General features: G+C 47.9%; 1 protein-coding gene across 1 annotated transcript; it reads left to right on the forward strand.

Moving 5' to 3' along the window:
- Positions 1-10,245: 10,245 nt before the first annotated feature.
- On the forward strand, positions 10,246-17,455 carry KLF10 (KLF transcription factor 10). Its single transcript, XM_028112254.2, has 4 exons — positions 10,246-10,428; positions 14,104-14,337; positions 14,446-15,358; positions 15,851-17,455. The coding sequence occupies exons 1-4, from the start codon at positions 10,393-10,395 to the stop codon at positions 16,108-16,110; spliced, it is 1,443 nt and encodes a 480-aa protein (XP_027968055.2). The 5' UTR covers positions 10,246-10,392; the 3' UTR covers positions 16,111-17,455.
- The last annotated feature ends 500 nt before the right edge of the window (positions 17,456-17,955 follow it).

The following is a 17,955-nucleotide window of genomic DNA, read 5'->3' on the forward strand; positions in this document are numbered from 1 at the left end:
ACATGTGGTAGCAGAGAGTTTTGGGGGGTTTTGTTTGCTTTTATCTTTTTGTTTTTTACCCCAGGTGAAGAAATTTTAGTTAAAAACTCAGTTTTTAAGCAATTCCTCATTAACCTATTCAAGATTCTTCTCTTATTTTACTTTTTCTTTTTACTTCCAAACCCTGATTTTATTTTCTTTTGCCCCCATAGCACCCACTCATATGTATAAATATATCTTTATATGTACATTTATACCTTCTTGCAAAGGTATATCATTTTTATGCCAGTGTGTCTTTACAGAAATGATAATGTGCTCTAAATCCGTCTGTTTCCTATATTTCCCCCTTAATGCTAGGTTTTTAAGATCCATCAAAGTTGCTGTGTACATCTGGTTGACATTTCTGTTACTTAGTTTTCAACAGTGCACATCTGCCATATTTTACTCACCCCTTTCTCCAGTGGTAAGCATCTTAACTGCTTCCAACATTCAGCTACCCCAAGAAATTCCATGATAAACATCTTTACGGGCCTGTGGGAGAATTTCCTAGGAATACATATTCCAGAGTTTTTCCACAGATCATAAGGCATGTGCATGCTTCATCTCAACAGCTGCCAGATTACTTTCCCGAGTGGTGACACCAGTTGGCACTCCCTCCAGCAGTGCCCCCGAGTTCCATCTTCTACATTCTCAGGGGCACCATTATCTCCCTTCTGACATTGCCCATTCTTAGACATTCAAAGGCAGAGCTCAGAGTAGATGCAATAGGTCATAGAGAACTATCTAAAGCTCTTCACCTGTGAGTGCCATGAGAAAGGGGATGCTTTGGAAAAATTGTGCAGGAATGAACTGACTTGCAAAACCAAAAGATGCAACATATACATATTCTCTGGGAAGTATGGGAGATATTTAGCATGACAAATAAAAAATATTTTCTACATATACTTCTTTTTTTTTTTTTTTGGTACAAATATCCTATTCAATATTTGCTCCCACTTCCCATGTTTGGTTAGTTTGTATGACTTGGTTTGAAACATGATTTGACTTGGCCATGGCAGGTCTTCACTATGGCTGGTAGTGGGAGGCAGGGAAGGGGAGGCAGATCTAGGAGACCAGAGTGTCCTGCTGGGCAGAAGTCTGACCTCACTTGATGAGCTGTGCCTCCCTCCCTATCTTTAGCTGTTCTTCTGGTATCAGAGGGCTGGGTGGAATATTACAGTGACAATAAACAGATTTAACAACGAACATTTGTAGAGTACTTGCTACTCAAAATGTGGCCCTCAGACTGGCAGCTTAGGCATCACCTGGGACACTGTTAGAAATATGGAATCTTGGATCCCACTCCAGGCCCACTGAATCAGAATCGGCCTTTACAAGATCCCCAAGGGATTCTATGCACGTTAGCACTGCTTCAGTCTTTGCCATTTTCACATAGATTGACTTGTTTAAGCTCTTCCCAACACCCCTGATTTCTTTGGGTATAGCTATTATGTACTTCTCATGTTACAGTTGAAGAAACTGAGGCTTGGCAGGTTAAAATGACTAGCCCAAGAGTACCAGAAAAGCCCAGAGCAAACAGATTTTCAAGCCCTGCAACTGCTCTCAAGGTCATATTTTGTTTATATCCCCTTCTCCCAATGCCCATTTTCTCTCATTCCAAAAGGAAAACACTCAGGAAGAGCTCATTTGAGAGCCAAACAAAAGTGGAGTGGAGGTGAAGCCTCCCAGTCTCCCCAGGAATGTAAACTGCCACTGAGACAGGAAACAATCACTGCTCTTCAGCCTTACTCCTCCTGCTGCTGCATTGCAACTTTGGGTTAAGAGGGGTAGCCAGATCTTCTCGGAGTGTGAAGTAGGTGGAGGTATTAGTGGATCCCTCCCTTGAGTGAAGTGTACCAGGTTACATTTTTCCTTCTTAAAAGCAGGCCAAGCAGGGGTGCTTACTCTGGGATTCCCCAGATCCCCAAGGCATTTGTGGGTAGAATTGAGGAGTCTGGGAACTCAGCCTTTTCTGCACCATAACTAAAGGAAACAAACCCACAGCAGCTGCAGCAGGACCTGCGACTTTGTAACTAATAGAAATCACAGATATTCCCATACTGAGGAGTTGCAACTGTTGCACATCTCCAAATCTCCTTTAGGCTCATCATGACTTCAGTACTCTAGGTATTAGACCCACACTAGATCCTGTTACCGAATGTGTTCAAGAAAGGGCACTATATTGCTAAATGGCAACTTTATTTTTTGATATTTTGATAATAGTATATCAATATAATGGTTTTCTTGGTAATCTTACAAATTTCATCTATGAGCTTAAAAACATTCTGAGAAGGAGCTCATAGGCTTCACTAAACCATAAAAGGACCATGTCAGATTTTGGAAACTATCATATCCCCCCGTCTGTTTTTGGTTGGTTTGCATCACCCCCCTATATTTGTTTTATATCTTTTTTCGGTAGCAACACAGCACCTAAAACCAAAAGGTCCTATGTGCTTGTTTTCCTGAGAGGACTGTACTCCATTGCACAGCCAGGCTTGGTGGGAGTGAGGGCTGAAGAACTTCAAGGGAGAAGAACATTTATGACTATGCTGTTATTCTAGAAGATCCTCTCAACATTCAGAAGATTTCAGTTAAAAATGCCATGCCACTTGCTGGACAGAGGGACCATTAGCCATAGCTTTCTTTGGTCACTTACCCTTCTGCAGGTCTGTGTTATGGTCTTGATTATAATTGACAAAGAAGCTGGAAGATATTTGGTCTTTGAAAAGGAACACCCTCCTTTCGTACCCATGACCTTAACCAAGATTACCAGGATTCTAAAGTCTGAAAAGTTAAGTTAGTAACTGGCACTATCCAGAGAAAATGCAAGCTCAGACTTTTAAGGAAGCTGTTAAGAATTCTACCTTGATAATTATCAATGTGCAGAGAGATGTCCATGATAGATTAAGCTTTTTTTTTTTTTAAAGCAGATTACAAAATAGCACATTTTATTCTAGAGAGAGAGGGGAAAGTGAGAGAGCAGGGCAGAAGAAAAGAGACTGAAAAAGTAAATATCAAGATATTAATTGTTAATTCTGGGTAGTGGAGTTACAGGAGATTTTCATCTTTTATTCCTTTTTGTATTTTTTTATGATCAGCATGTATTACTTTTGTTAAAAAAAAAGACAAGGCAATGAGGCTATTTTCACTTTGTAAAAGTCAAAATGTTTAACAACTCTATTTTACTGCTAGTTGGAACCTTGCAGAGCCACTTAACCACTTAACTAGCTTCATACCTCTTGGGGAAATAAAAAAGAGCAGAATGAAAAGTGGAAAAAATTTAATTCTGTACAAAAAAATTCTAACATAAAGTGCTGTAATATACCACGGACTTTGTATCGTGGGTCAAATTAGGTCCCCCATACTGTTAATACACCAGGCAGCCACTGGTACACAGCAGGCCCTCCATGAAAGTGAGCACCCATCCTTCTTCCTATTACACATTTATTTCCATCACAGAGCACCCAGTAGAGTGCTTGAAAGGGGCGGGGGTGTGTATATTTTTCTTCCAGATCTACATACTTTCCATTTTTCCAAGTTCTTTTTTTTTTTTAAAGATTTTATTTATTTATTCAGAAGAGACAAAGAGAGACAGGCAGAGGGAGAAGCAGGCTCCCCGCTGAGCAGGGAGCCTGATGCGGGACTCGATCTCGGGCCCGTGGGATCATGACCTGAGCCAAAGGCAGACGCTTAACGACTGAGCCACCCAGGCGCCCTCCAAGTTATTTCTTACTCCAGTTGTTCTTCGTTTCCTACTTCATCAGTTTTTCTAGTCCTCCTTCCTGGGGCTTTATCCCAGTTGTTTTACTTTTTTTTTTTTTTTAAGTATTCTTATAGGATGAATATTTTGAACACTGTGGCTGCCACTCCAGAGCTGATACAATCACACACCCAGGGTTTCAGTTATTTCTTGTGGCGCAGCAAACCACCCCAAAACCCAGGGACACTCCTACATGCAGAAGCAGGGGTGGGTGGGTGGTTCCTCCCTGGTGGAGGGGAGGCAGGAAATGCTGCGTGGGTTGCCCTTCCACATATCATTCATGATTCTTTGGGTCAGGAAGTCAAGTAGAGCTCATCTCTGCTCCAGGATGTGTCTGGTGGGCCTGCTTGGCTGGTGCTGGAGGGTCCCCGGTGGTCCTGCTCATGCATCTGGAGTCCTGGGCCTGGCTGTCAGTTGGGGTGCCTTGGTCTTGATATGGCCATTCTCTATTCAAATGTTCTTATTCGGTAGTTCAGCCTCTGCCTAGTGGCTGGTTTCCTTGAGGGTGAAAATGGAAACTCCAAAGGCTCCTTAAGACCTAGGAGTAAAGTCCCACAGCACCACCCCCCTTATTCTGTTGGCCAAAGCGAATCACAGGGCCAGCCCCCACTCATGGGGTTGGGGAAACAGATTTCACCTCTTAATGCAGGGATAGCAAAGTCACCTTGGAAAAGGTTATGCAGAGTGGAAGGGGTTGTTGTGGCCATCTTTATTTTATTTATTTATTTATTTATTTATTTATTTTTAAAGATTTTATTTATTTATTTGAGAGAGAGAGAATGAGAGATAGAGAGCACGAGAGGGAAGAGGGTCAGAGGGAGAAGCAGACTCCCTGCTGAGCAGGGAGCCCGATGCGGGACTCGATCCCGGGACTCCAGGATCATGACCTGAGCCGAAGGCAGTCGCTTAACCAACTGAACCACCCAGGCATCCCTGTGGCCATCTTTAGAAACAATCTACTCAACATAAAAAGTTCAAGATTTTATTATTATCATTTTTATTTATTTATTATTTTTTTAAATTAAGCTGTACACCCAGTGTGGGGCTTGAACTCACAGTCCCAAGATCAAGAGTTGCATGCTCTACCTACTGAGCCAGGCACCCCTGAGAGTTCAAGATTAAAAAAAAAATTTTTTTTAATGAGCTTAAAAACCACGGTAATTAGTATAATGAAATAAATAATAATCACTAGTCAGAGAGAATGTTTTTCCTAATCTGTGTGACACTTGTACTTTCTGAATCAGCCCTTGCTTGCCTCTCATCTCTACTTTATGTCATAGTAGGCCAAGAAATCATAAGTTCTGGGTATGGAAGAGAAGTCCTCGCCTGTCACCCTTCACCAACATTTCACCACACAGCTGTTCCCTCGCAGCCTCCCTCCTGAGCCTGTAGTTCTCCAGAGACCCACCCTCAGTTCTCTTATCTCTTGTTTATGCTTCCTAGGGGATTGCAGCCACTCTGGCTTCAGCTGCCACCTATACCCTGATTACTCCCAGATTTTAATCTCTGGCCCAGATCTTTCTCTCCTGGGCTCCAGACCTGAAATTCCAACTGCCTTCTGGGCATCTCTATTTGGATGTCCCGCAGGTAATCTTATCTTTATATGTCCTAAATCAGATTTGACATTTATTCCTCTCCACCAAAACCTAGCTCCCTATGGCCTGTTCGTTGGGCAACAGGGTCCTGTTTCATCTGGTGAATCAAGCCCGAACCTGGCAGCCCTCCTCCACATCTCTCTTTCTTGTGCCCCCTTCCAGTGAATTGCCAAATTCTGTTGTTTCCTGCTATTTCTATTCTGTTCTTTCCGTGCCTGCCACTGTTTCCTTCATTTAGGCCAGCATCATCTTTGCTGTCTGCATTATTGCAAAAGCCTTCTCACTGGTGTTAGACCTCCACCCCTCTGGTCCATGCTCCACACTGAGCCAAAATGGGCTTTCTATACCATCATTCCTTGCTAAAATCTGTCAGTAGGTCCCCATTGTCCTCAGGATAAAAGTTCTACTTCCACATTCCTTAGCATGTCATGCAAAGGCCCTTTGTGTTTGGGGCTGCTTCCCTTAACACCCTAAGCTCCTCATCCTACCTCTCAAATCTGTGATCCAGACAGTTCCAAGCACCCCAAATCCCCAAGGGTCTCTCTAGTCTCCACTTCTCCTCTTGCTTAGGGATCAGCTGAGCGAAGCCTTTCCTAATCCCTTCCTTGGCCCTCCTAGGACACTCTGTGCATACCACTTTCCTAGCATTTACCAAACTCTATAGTCACGGCGGTCTCATATATTTACTTCTCCTGCTATGCTGGAAGCTCCTTCCGCATACTTTTATTGTTTTTCCTCAGTGTTCAGCTAGCGCCTGGCATATGGTAGGGCAATGGATGAATGGTGATGATACCCACAGACTTAAAGGAGCAATGGGAAGATGCTGTCAGTCACAGTTTTAATTCCATAACTCAACTGAAGGCTCTTTACATGTCAGCACCACCGCCACTTCCTTCATTATTCTGATGGAAGGAGAAACCAGCACCATCAGCAGGAAGGGTCAGCGTCTATCTGAGATACTGCTTACTACCGCCCAGGACATTTTTTTAGTCATGCCCAAGATGAAAGTTTTGCATGTGTGGTCCTGCAGTGATGCAATCTAGGGGTAAGATATAGGAGGATCTATACTTCTGCCCTAGGTGTTTGTCCACATTCTGTCTGTAACTCCTTTGGGTCTTCAGAGACAACCTACAATTTTATTTCCTCCATTAAAAAAATCTTGAGTGCCTAATATAGAACAGGCACTGGGCCAGAAAGATTGTGACATGGCCACCACCTTGAAGGAGCTCAGATCTGGGTGTAGTATAGGCAGGATTCAATATTGTAAAATACTTCTTGCAATAAGATGTGATATGTGTGGCGCGCCTGAGTGGCTCAGTCATTAAGCAGCTGCCTTCGGCTCAGGTCATGATCCCAGGGTCCTGGGATCGAGCCCCGTGTCGGGCTCCCTGCTCAGTGGGAAGCCTGCTTCTCCTCTCCCACTCCCCTCTGCTTGTGTTCCCTCTCTCACTGTGTCTCTCTCTGTCAAATAAATAAATAAAATCTTAAAAAAAAAAGATATTATATGTGCTCTACACCCAGCATGGAGTATGGACAAAGTGCTGTGGAAGCAGAGAACAGTGGACTCATCTTGAAGTTATCAAGGAAGGCTTCAACAAGGTGGCAGTAGAACAAAGGAAGCCAAAGGAGCCTTTCAACAATAAAAATATATATTTCTTCCAAGACACCATGGCTCCTGTTACACTTTAAAGAAAATCTATATTTCACACTGTGGCCTATAAATTCCTCAGTAATCTGGCTCCTCCTGCCTCACTCTCCAACCCTGCCCTCCCCCATCCCCCCCTTCCCCCAGCACCCTCTAAACCTCCAGCCACACTGCATCACAGAGCAGACTTCTTCCTGGTAGGACGCTGTCATAGCTGTTCCTCTACTCAGGCACATTCTCCCTGAATCTGCCTATCCTCTCATTAGGTTTTCAGCTTAAGTCTCTTCCTCAAAGCAAGATTCTCTTATCTCCTAAATCAAACCACAATCATAGGCACAATCATATTATCCTGTCACCCATTGCAATTCTATGTGTTGTAGTTAATTTCACCTTCATAAGTGATTTTATAATATATATATATAGAGAGAGAGAGAGAGAGAGAGAGACGGAGAGACTTGTCTTTGTCTTCTTGTCTAGGCTTTTTGAGAGCAGGGACTTGGACTGTTTTGTTCCTTGCAGTTGTCTGGGTACCTAGAACACACAATAGGTGTTCAATAAATATTTGTTGAACAGACTGGATAAATGAGCAACACAATGTTTACTGAATGAGGACATGGCTTAGAGATGTGGAATTGTACCATATGTTTGAGGAATAGCAAGTCATTTGCTATGGCTTTGGACAAGGTATATCTGGGTGGGAGAGGAGCTTGGAAGGGTGGGGAGAGTAGTTGGGGGCAGACTATACAGCTCTGAATGGAATAGTCTCTTATCTCCTAGGCAACAGGAGCCAAGGATCCTTTTTTAAGTAGGGAGTGTCATGATTGGATCATGACTTTCAAAAAACACCACTCTAGTGGAGTGTGGAGAGTTTGGGCACCAAAAATCAGCTGGGGTGGGGTTGGAGTTTGGGTGGGGAGATTGCTGATTATTTAATCCAAGGGAGAGTTGATACAGACTGACCTAGAGTGACAATTGAAGGACAGAAATGAAAAGTGAGGAAAAAGATATTTTAGAGGCAAAACTGTTGGAATCTGGGGACCGACTGGATCCAGGACTTTGAGGGAGAAGGTGAAGGCTGGATGGGAAGTAATGAATCCATACAGGAAGGAGCAGCAATGATTTTAGTTTTGGTAATGTTGAGTCTGAGGTGCCTGAGGAACTTCTTTCTCTGAATCTCTAGGAATTGTGCCACCACCACACTGTTCCTCCTACCCCTTTTCTCTTTTCTTTCCTGTTTTGAATCACTCCCACAAGCCATGAATGCTCCCTGCTTCTCAGCGTGCTGGGGCATTATGCCAGCAGGCCCCACATTCCTGAAGAAGGGACTGGGTCCAGACCTGGAGGGCTGGCTGGCTGTGGCCACCCGAGGGGGCGGCTCCCTGACAGGAAGGAAGGCCGGCCTGTGGAGGGGGCGCCTCCCTGACAGGAAGGAAGGGGGGCCTGGTGGTTGGGCACAGAGTGGAGCTTCCACTGCTGCAGCAGGTGCCCGGGGCCAGCTGCTCCAACCCCTCAGGCTCAGATCAACAGGATGGGACAGCCCAGGCGGAAGGAAGCCTACAGGAAGGGACACCCCTGCAGACAGAGTGGAGGCATGGGGTGGAGAGGAGATAGGAAGAGCTGCCTGGGCTGCTGAGCTGGCGCCCCTCCAGCTGATTCAGGAGAGGCAGTGACAGGAGGCCATTCAATCCCCAGCCCTGGTCAGCTGTATTATTACTACTGTTGTTGGCTACCCTGGGCCTCAGATATCAGAAGGAATCACTGGAAGATGTTCATGGGTTTGCCAGTTTCTAAAATAATTCCCTTTCTATGCTCATTCGGTGGTTATTGGGAAAGAAAGGTCACTTGCATTAGCCTTCCAGTTACACGGGGAGGTGGGACAGCTTGAGGGAGGGGCGGTGATTTTTTGCCACGTGTTCAGCCTGTCCAAAGGAGATAAAATCTCTAGTTTGCTTTAAGCCGGGTTATCACTGCCCAAGTCTCCCAACAACAGCTGCTGTGAACGGGCACGCAATGGCCAAAAGAGGGCAAATCGGGAACGAAAGCAGCGTCACCCGCTCTAAATCTGAGGCCCTGGCTCAATCGGAGGTGGGGTTGTCGGGGAGAGGAGGGCAGGTGGCGCTTTAGAGGGGGCGGTGTGTCTTTGACCAGGTGGGCATCCCCGCAGCAACCCCATCCCCAGGCGCGGGCGGGCGGGCGCCTGGCGACCCCAAGAGACCCCTCCTCCCAAGCAGTTTCCAGGCAGGGCGTTTCCGGAGGCCTTGGCCCGGGTGGGGGTGGGGCCCACCTTTGAGACAGCTTGTAAAGACTGCAATTTAAACTTTACATTGAGCTCAAAACTCGATTCCGCAACCGAGCGTCGGCGCCACACAAGGATAAGAACTCGGGTTTTACAGCCCGTCATCACCCCATTGGTCCAGTTCTCAAGGCTTCCTGCAGTCCCCACACCTTTCTCTCGGCTGCTTAGAGGAAGAATGGGCGGGGAGGGCAGGGGCGGGCACTGCTGCCTGCAACGCAGAAGGGGAGGGCGAGCCCGCGCCGGTGGCCCGGGCGTGGGCGGGGGGCGCAGGAGCAGGTGTCGGCTCAGCGACAGAGTTCCCTTCCCTGCCCTCCCCGCCTCGGTGCTCCCCACAGCTCAGCGAGGCAAAACCCAGCAAAGGCTCGAGAAATGCAGCTCAGTCGGTCAGCGGGCTCTGCTTTCTTGCCAGACGCCTAAGAGGACGGCGCTTCCAAATGCAAATCTCTTGGCTCCCGCGCCTTGGCTAGCAGCCGCCGCCTCCCCCGCCCGGCTGCCCGGCGTCCCGCCCACCCCGCGGCGGGCCGAGTTGGGGCCCAGAGCAGAGGGGACGGGGCGGAGCGGGCATCCCTCCCCACCTCCCACGTGGGGCCGGCCCTCCGCAGTGCCTGGGCGCGCCGCCGCCGCGCCTCCGGGCTAGGCCCCCGCCCGCGGCACCGCCCCCTAGGCCGGGGCGGAGGACCGCAGAGAAGGGTGGGCGAAGGGTGGAGGGTGGGCGAGGGGTGGGGGGGGTGTCACTGAGTCAGGTGGCGGCGGGAGTTCCCTCGGGCAGGGTCTAGGAAACACGCTGCCGGGGATTGTGTACACGCTCCACTGACACAAGCTTCACGCTGCCGGGCAGCCGCTGATCACGCGTGGCCCCGGGAGCCCATTGGCCGGCGCCTCACACACCTTTGTCGCTGATTGGCCGGCCGCAGGCTCCGCCCCCACCCCCGCCCGCGGCGCGGGGCAGGCGGAGAGGCTACCTGAATGGGGAGGGGGCAGACGGCGCGGAGCGCGGCGGCGGGAGCGGCGTCGAGTGTCTCCGGGCGTCCGTCTGTGGCCAAGCAGCCAAGCGGCATAGCAGCCAGTCTGAGCAACCATGCTCAACTTCGGCGCTTCTCTCCAGCAGGCTGCGGTAAGTCACCTGGGGATGCCCCTGTCCTTCCCTTCCGCGCTGCGTCTGAGGGGCCATCCGGGGCACCAACCCTGAGCCCTTGACATCAGCGGCGCCTGAGGACCGGGGCTGCAGCGGAGTCGTGGGGGAGGAAGGGGCTTTCTGCCTGCACACTGGGCATTGGTGAGGGCGTGTGTGTCATGGAGTGGGTCAGGACAGGCGGATTGGGATCTACAGACGAAGGGACAGGGGTCTTGCTCAAGGTGTAACGAGGAGGGGAAGGGGCAGCTCCGCTGGGAGACCTGAGGCAGGTGAGGGGGAGGATGACTGTAGGGGCGCTTAGAGTGAGGAGGGGGCTGCTGCCCTGGCAGCGAGGACAGGGGAAGGTGTGGAAGGGGAGTGTGTGTGTGTGGGGGGGTGACAAGGGGGCTACCCTGCACCTGGCACCCGGGAGAGATGCCGCCGTCTGGATCAGGAATGCGACCCCGGGCGGGAGGGAGCTGCTTACTGGCATTTGAGGGGCGGGGTGTCCACAGGACAGGAGAGGGGGCTGTCCCTCGCGGGGGTCTGAGCGGAGGCTTGTGGTACTGGGGCTGCTCGGCGGACAGCCGGGGGCTGGGGGAGGGGGCGCCCGGCGTGGGCGCGGAGGAGTGGCACGTGGGCCCCGGACCGCCCGGGGGGACGAGGAGGTGCGCCCCCAGACGTCGGCAGGGGACTTCCCACTCCCCGCGGAAGCAAGTGGCCGCCTTTTGAGGACCCCCTGGGAGGGGGGTAGGGAGCTGCCTTGGGGATGGGAGGGTGGAGAGCAGTAGCCAGCAGCGGGGCGGGGGATGTGGGCGGGGGAAGCCGGGGCCGCGAGACGCGGGGGCCGCGTGTCGAGGCGGGAGCCGCGGGCCGTGGGGCCGCGCGTCTGGAGCCGGAGCTTGTGGGGGCTGCACGTCTGGGAACCTGTGGAGACTCGGCGGGCGGAGATGGAGCTGCCGGAAACCGCGGGGAGGGGGCGCAGCGTCTGCGGGAAAGACGGGGTGGTCTGAGGTCCCGCGGGCGGCGTGGGCGGGAAGCGCCGAGGGCTCGGCCGGATCCCCGGGGGCTGCGGCCGGGAGGAGGGCGGGGGCCGGGTTTCCGCGGGGACTCCTCCTCCGGCAGCTGAGGCGGAGGCTCGGGGGTGGGCCGGGAGCGGGTGCGCCCAGGGAGCTTCTCGTCCCCGAGTGACCCAGCCCCGGCCTCCGCCAGGGGCGGCAGCTAGGCCCAGCCCCGCTGTCGGTTCCTAAGGGAACGGCGGCTCTCCGGGAGCGGGGAGGGGCGGGCGCTCCCGGAGTCGGCGCCCGCGGCCCCGCCCCTCCCCGCGGGCTCGGGCGCGCACTGCCGGGCGGTTGGCGGCGGTGCCCGCGGCCCCTCCCCCGGGCCGGCGCGAGGGCGGGGGCCCGCGAGCTCAGGAAGTAGGTGAAAGGTGACGGCGCGGCAATTCCCAGTTCACGTTTCCTGCGCCGCCCGGAGCAGCCGCTGATCACGCTTTGTTCACATGCCTCGCCCCCTCCTCCCCCGCGCCCCCCGCCCTTCGCGGTCCAGCCAATCCGGGCCCAAGCCGCCGGGCAGGCTGGCCAATGGCGGGGGCAGGAGCGCGAGGACGTGCGAGCGGCGAGGAATGTTCCCAGTGACTCACCCGCGAGCCCCATTGAGGTTAGGGCGGCCCCATCCGTCTGTCCCCGCCAGCGAGGATCTCCCCCGCCGTCCGCCCCCGCCCCTCGTCTGCCTCCCCCGCCCGCGCCTCCACCCGCTCTTCCCTTTCCTGCCTCGCGCCCCACTCCCTTTCCTCCCCTCCCCGCTTCTCTTCCTGCCCTTCCCAGCTCACACTCCCCTTCCCTGCTTCCCTGCTTTTTCTCTTTTTTCTTTCTTTGCATTGGCGTCTTGAGGCTTTTACACATACAAGAGCTGTCCGTTGCAGCTTACATAAAGGGGCGTGCGATTATGCAATAGCGTTATTAGTGAAATTTCAAGAGCAGGGACTCCTTTTCTAAGGGTTTCAACACGAAGGGTGTATGCTTTTTTTTAAAAACAAGCATTGAAAATAATACCTTGCAGCGTAAAGAATGCTTTTAGGTGTTTTTACACGATCTCTGTTTAGACCAAAAGAGTGGGATCACATTAATGGAAAATGGGAGATCGTGGGTAGTACCATTTTTTTGTTTAAGTACAGTTTTTTTTTTTTTAAAGATTTTATTCATTTATTCATGAGAGAGACAGAGGGAGAGAGAGAGGGAGAGAGAAGCAGAGGGAGAAGCAGGCTTCCAAGGAGCAGGGAGCCCGATGCGGGACTCGATCCCAGGACCCTGGGATCATGACCCGAGCGGAAGGCAGACGCTTAACCATCTGAGCCACCCAGGCACCCTAAGTACAGGGTTTTTTTTAAAGGTTTTATTTATTCATGAAAGAGACAGAGAGAGGCAGAGGGAGAAGCAGGCTCCCAAGGAGCAGGGAGCCTGAGGCGGGACTCGATCCCAGGACACTGGGATCATGACTTGAGCCGAATGCAGACGCTTAACCATCTGAGCCACCCGGGAGCCCTAAAGTGCAGTTTAAGGAACTTTAATATGAAGCATTAAACACTTGATGGAGCTGTACAAATAAATGCTAAGCATGTGCTGTCATTCTTGTCATCAGTTATTTTAAAAAATTAAAATATGTTCGATTGGACTGTTGCAGATTCATTACAGTCAGGTTTTTGCAAATTCTGGGTAGAAGATTAAATTTTACGATTGGCCATTTTTTAGTAGTAGTGCATTAGCTGGTCATGGTTGTGCATAGCAAACCATTGGGTTAAATCTAGTGAAAAGGAACACAAACATGAAGAACCTGAAGTTTGAATAAAGCTTTGGGATTTTTCCACATACTGCACTTTATCTCTCTTTACCAGAGATAAGCTATGAAAGATTTCAAATAACAGTAATTTTAAAGAGACACTGAGGATTTCTATGCTGTTGATTTTATTCTAAAGCGGAAAGTGACTTTCCAAAGGTGAGACCTGTATCATCAGGTCAGAGCTCTGTCCACTACACTTTGTCTTTGAAGAAAATTGTGGGGTTTTTTTTTTCCCCTATTAGGAACTGGTATCTCAGAAGTCCTCATGCCACATCTGTAGTATTGAAAAAAGAACTTTTTTTTTTTTTAAAGATTTTATTTATTTGACAGAGAGCGAGAGAGGGAACACAAGCAGGGGGAGTGGGAGAGGGAGAAGCAGGCTTCCTGCTGAGCAGGCTCTATCCCAGGGCCCTGGGATCACAACCTGAGCTGAAGGCAGATGCTGAGCCACCCAGGCGCCCTGAAAAAAGAACTTTTGTGGAGCATTCCTTTAGCTATTTCGTCTGACCCCAGTTGCAAATGGCTATTCTGGAAAGAAGGTGAAATTTCTAAATCAAGTTCTAATCTTTTTTGAATCATACATGCATTGTTTTCTTTTAGCTTTGGTCTCCTTAATGGTGATAAGGTGCTCCTTTCTCCCTTGCAAGGATATCAGTCTTCAACCCTAAGTGTGAAAGAATGAGGGAGGATTTTATTTTTACCATTACCATTTGTTGGAGTGAGAGAAAAATTATTTCAGAAACTTGGAAAGTTGTGCAAATTGTAAAGAAAAAAGTGTGTTGCTCTGTGTGTTATTTGCATGACAAAAATGTGCTTATAATCATTTGATTTTTTTAGGAGGAAAGGATGGAAATGATTTCTGAAAGATCAAAAGAGAGTGTGTATTCTTGGAACAAAACTGCAGAAAAGAGTGATTTTGAAGCTGTAGAAGCACTTATGTCAATGAGCTGCAGTTGGAAGTCCGATTTTAAGAAATATATTGAAAACAGACCTGTTACTCCAGTATCTGATATGTCTGAGGAAGAGAATCTACTCCCGGGTACACCCGATTTTCATACGATCCCAGCATTTGTAAGTATTGTTGTTTTTAAGATGAGAATGCAGATGACAGAATTTTTTTAAATTTACATAATGAACTTAAGTTCTCATGCCCGTTTCCTGTATATTTTTCTTTTCTAGTGTTTGACTCCACCTTATAGTCCTTCTGACTTTGAACCCTCTCAAGTGTCAAATTTGATGGCATCAGCGCCATCTACTGGACACTTCAAAACATTCTCAGATACTGCCAAGCCTCACATCGTTGCCCCTTTCAAAGACGAAGATAAGAGCCCAGTACCTGGCCCCAAACTCCCCAAGGCTCAGGCCACAAGTGTGATCCGTCATACAGCTGATGCCCAGCTGTGTAACCACCGATCTTGCCCGGTGAAAGCAGCCAGCATTCTCAACTATCAGGACAATTCTTTTCGAAGAAGAACCCACGTAAATGTTGAGGCTGCAAGAAAAAACATACCCTGTGCAGCTGTGTCACCAAACAGATCCAAATGTGAGAGAAACACAGCTGCAGATGTTGATGAGAAAGCAAGTCCTGCACTTTATGACTTTTCTGTGCCTTCCTCAGAAACCGTCATCTGTAGACCTCAGCCAGCCCCTGTGTCCCCGCAACAGAAGTCAGTGTTGGTGTCTCCACCTGCAGTATCAACAGGGGGAGTGCCATCTATGCCAGTCATCTGTCAGATGGTTCCCCTCCCTGCAAACAACTCTGTTGTGACAACCGTTGTTCCTAGCACTCCACCCAGTCAGCCACCAGCTGTCTGCCCACCTGTTGTGTTCATGGGCACTCAGGTGCCCAAAGGCGCTGTCATGTTTGTTGTACCCCAGCCCGTTGTTCAGAACCCAAAGCCTCCAGTGGTGAGCCCAAATGGCACCAGACTCTCTCCCATTGCCCCTGCTCCAGGGTTTTCCCCTTCCGCAGCAAAAGTCACTCCTCAGATTGACTCCTCCAGGATAAGAAGTCACATCTGTAGCCATCCAGGATGTGGCAAGACATACTTTAAAAGCTCTCATCTGAAGGCCCACATGAGAACACACACAGGTACCAACCATTTATTTGTGTCTTAGAAATTTAGATGAATATTTTTAGGCCATGATCACAAATATAAACCAAGCATGTTACAGAAGAACTGGCTTTATTAGCCAGTTCAGTGGCTGATATTAACCAGTACAGATTCCTGCAAAAGATTTCATCAGGGTGTTTTTGTCTTAATTTCTCAAATGATTCTTTAAGTGTCTGAGTAGTTACTTTAGTGAAGTATCCCTAAAGCCTTTGTTTCGTAGTTGAAGTCTCAGAAAAGCTTTTTGTTTTCGGCTTTTTATAAAAGGAAGATTCCTATAAATGCGACAGAGTAAAAGTTGAAAATAGAGCAGTATACATATTCACTTAACAGTTGATTCATTTAGTAGCTTTTATTTTGAAAAGATTCTCTTAAGATATTTTAACATGTATATCTTTGGTTATAATTAGATATGTAATTTCCAGTGATTTGGTAAATGCATAGTAACGATGATCTGAATTTCTTTGTCTCAGGAGAAAAACCTTTTAGCTGTAGCTGGAAGGGCTGTGAAAGGAGGTTTGCCCGTTCTGATGAACTGTCCAGACACCGGCGAACCCACACAGGGGAAAAGAAATTTGCTTGCCCCATGTGTGACCGACGGTTCATGAGGAGTGACCATTTGACCAAGCATGCCCGGCGCCATCTGTCAGCCAAGAAGCTACCAAACTGGCAGATGGAAGTGAGCAAGTTAAACGACATTGCCTTACCTCCAACCCCTGCCCCCACGCAGTGACCACTCAGAGGATGAGAATCAGAAGTAACTTTGGTCACAGCCAGGAGCCAGCGGTGATATAAAAATGCTTCCACTGCAAGTCTGTGGCCCTCCAGTGTGGGCCGAGAGCAGAAGCCCTACAGCCTGAGGAGGAGGCTCAGCCTGAGTTAGAGGACAAGAAGTGCTGCAGCCACGGGCAGGTCACAGAGTGGCAGGATTCATTTCTTATCACATAAGAGAGATGAGAAAGCTTTTATTCCTTTAAATATTTTTTGAAGGTTTCAGATGAGGTCAACACAGGTAGCACAGATTTTTAATTTGTGTGCACAATTTATTACTTCATTTTCACCATTTATACTTGAGACCAACTTTTCAATGTGATTCTTCTAAAGCACTGGTTTCAAGAGTAGAGAGACTGGAAATACACATTACGGTACAGAGATGGAGATGGAAAATCGATTTGTATTATTATGAATATTGGCATCTTTTCCTAGTTACCTTGTTTACTATTCCTAGTCTTTCCAGTCAACTTCGTGGATGTAGTTGTTAAATATATCTAGAACTAGCATTTTTATACTTGCTAACATTTGGAATTAAGCAGCTGTATATTGCTAAAGAGGACCCAAAGAATTGGAATCCTCAATAATTTAATTGCTTTGAAGTGTAGCTACAGTTTTTTTGCATTTCTGTTTTGAAACTTTAACAGATGACTATATCTAGGCATTTTATTATGCTTTGAACTTTAGTTTGCCTGCAATTTCTTGTGTAGATTTGGAAAATTGTATACCAATGTGTTTTCTGTAGACTCTAAGATATATTGCACTTTGTTTAGAAAAGAAATTTGAGAATAAAAATGTATTATTGTAAAGGAGGGATACCAAGAATTTTAGATAACTCCTTGAAAAAGATGGCTTATGTCATCAGGAAAGTACCCTTATATTATGAGGATGTAATGTGTGCTTTATTGAATTAGAGAGTTAGTGACCATTATTCACATGGACAGATGTTGTCCTGTTAATTTATAGGAGTTTGGGGGGGGGTTTGGGGGGGAGAGGTGGAACTGGGTGAGTAGAAGTTGGTTAAAACATTCACTTTTGTTAACAGTATTTCTGTTACATTCTGTTGTATAGTGGATGATATACACAGTGGTAAAACAAAAGTAAATGGTTTAAAATATATAGTGAAAAATGGCACTATCTTCCCATTTAACATTTTTCTCTTGGGTATTGATTCCTGACATCAAAACTTGGACCCTTGGAAAACAAGTTTTCTTTTAATAAAAAAAACTTTGTGATTTACAATTTGCACAATATTTCTTTTGTTGTACTTTATATCTTGTTTACAATAAAGAATTTCCTTTGGTATATTTACTTGGTTGATTGCATTTGTTGAAAACCATTCTCAGTCTAACCATGACAGCGATCACTTATGTGTCTGAATTTCTCTAGGAGCTTCATTCAAATTTAGAACTGTAAGAGTGTATTCTTAACATGAATCAATTTATAGAGAGTATACAGAGTGAGGCCTGGTATCCACATATTCATTGAGAATTTGCAAGCCTGCCCAGTCTAAGAAACCAACACATTTTAAACATTCTTTTACATTTTGATGATTTGGAATTGAAATACAGCTTTGGGTCTCAGCAAAACCTTAAGTAGCATTAAGTTAAAGGGCATACGACAGTGAATAATTACAAGCAATGAGACTGCTGCAGCAAATGAAAAGGAGCCTGACCTGTTAAATAGAGCGTAAATTACCTCTAGAAGTTAGATTGGCTCGGGCCATTAAGTGAAACCTTAAATGCAATAAACATACTGGTACTTACGCTGCATGAGAGGTAATACACCTGGGAGGAGAAACACTTGC

Source organism: Eumetopias jubatus, unplaced genomic scaffold, assembly GCF_037043125.1.
Source record: "Eumetopias jubatus isolate StellerSeaLion01/CBP00866 unplaced genomic scaffold, mEumJub1_p1.0 scaffold_4, whole genome shotgun sequence".
NCBI classification, from domain to species: Eukaryota; Metazoa; Chordata; class Mammalia; order Carnivora; family Otariidae; genus Eumetopias; species Eumetopias jubatus.

Bases quoted from the DNA above. Each gene is read 5' to 3' on its own strand.
- KLF10 (XM_028112254.2), top strand. From the start codon at position 10,393: ATGCTCAACTTCGGCGCTTCTCTCCAGCAGGCTGCG. The intron at 14,338-14,445 runs GTAAGTATTGTT...TTTCTTTTCTAG, and splicing joins TTCATACGATCCCAGCATTT to TGTTTGACTCCACCTTATAG. The intron at 15,359-15,850 runs GTACCAACCATT...TCTTTGTCTCAG, and splicing joins CCACATGAGAACACACACAG to GAGAAAAACCTTTTAGCTGT.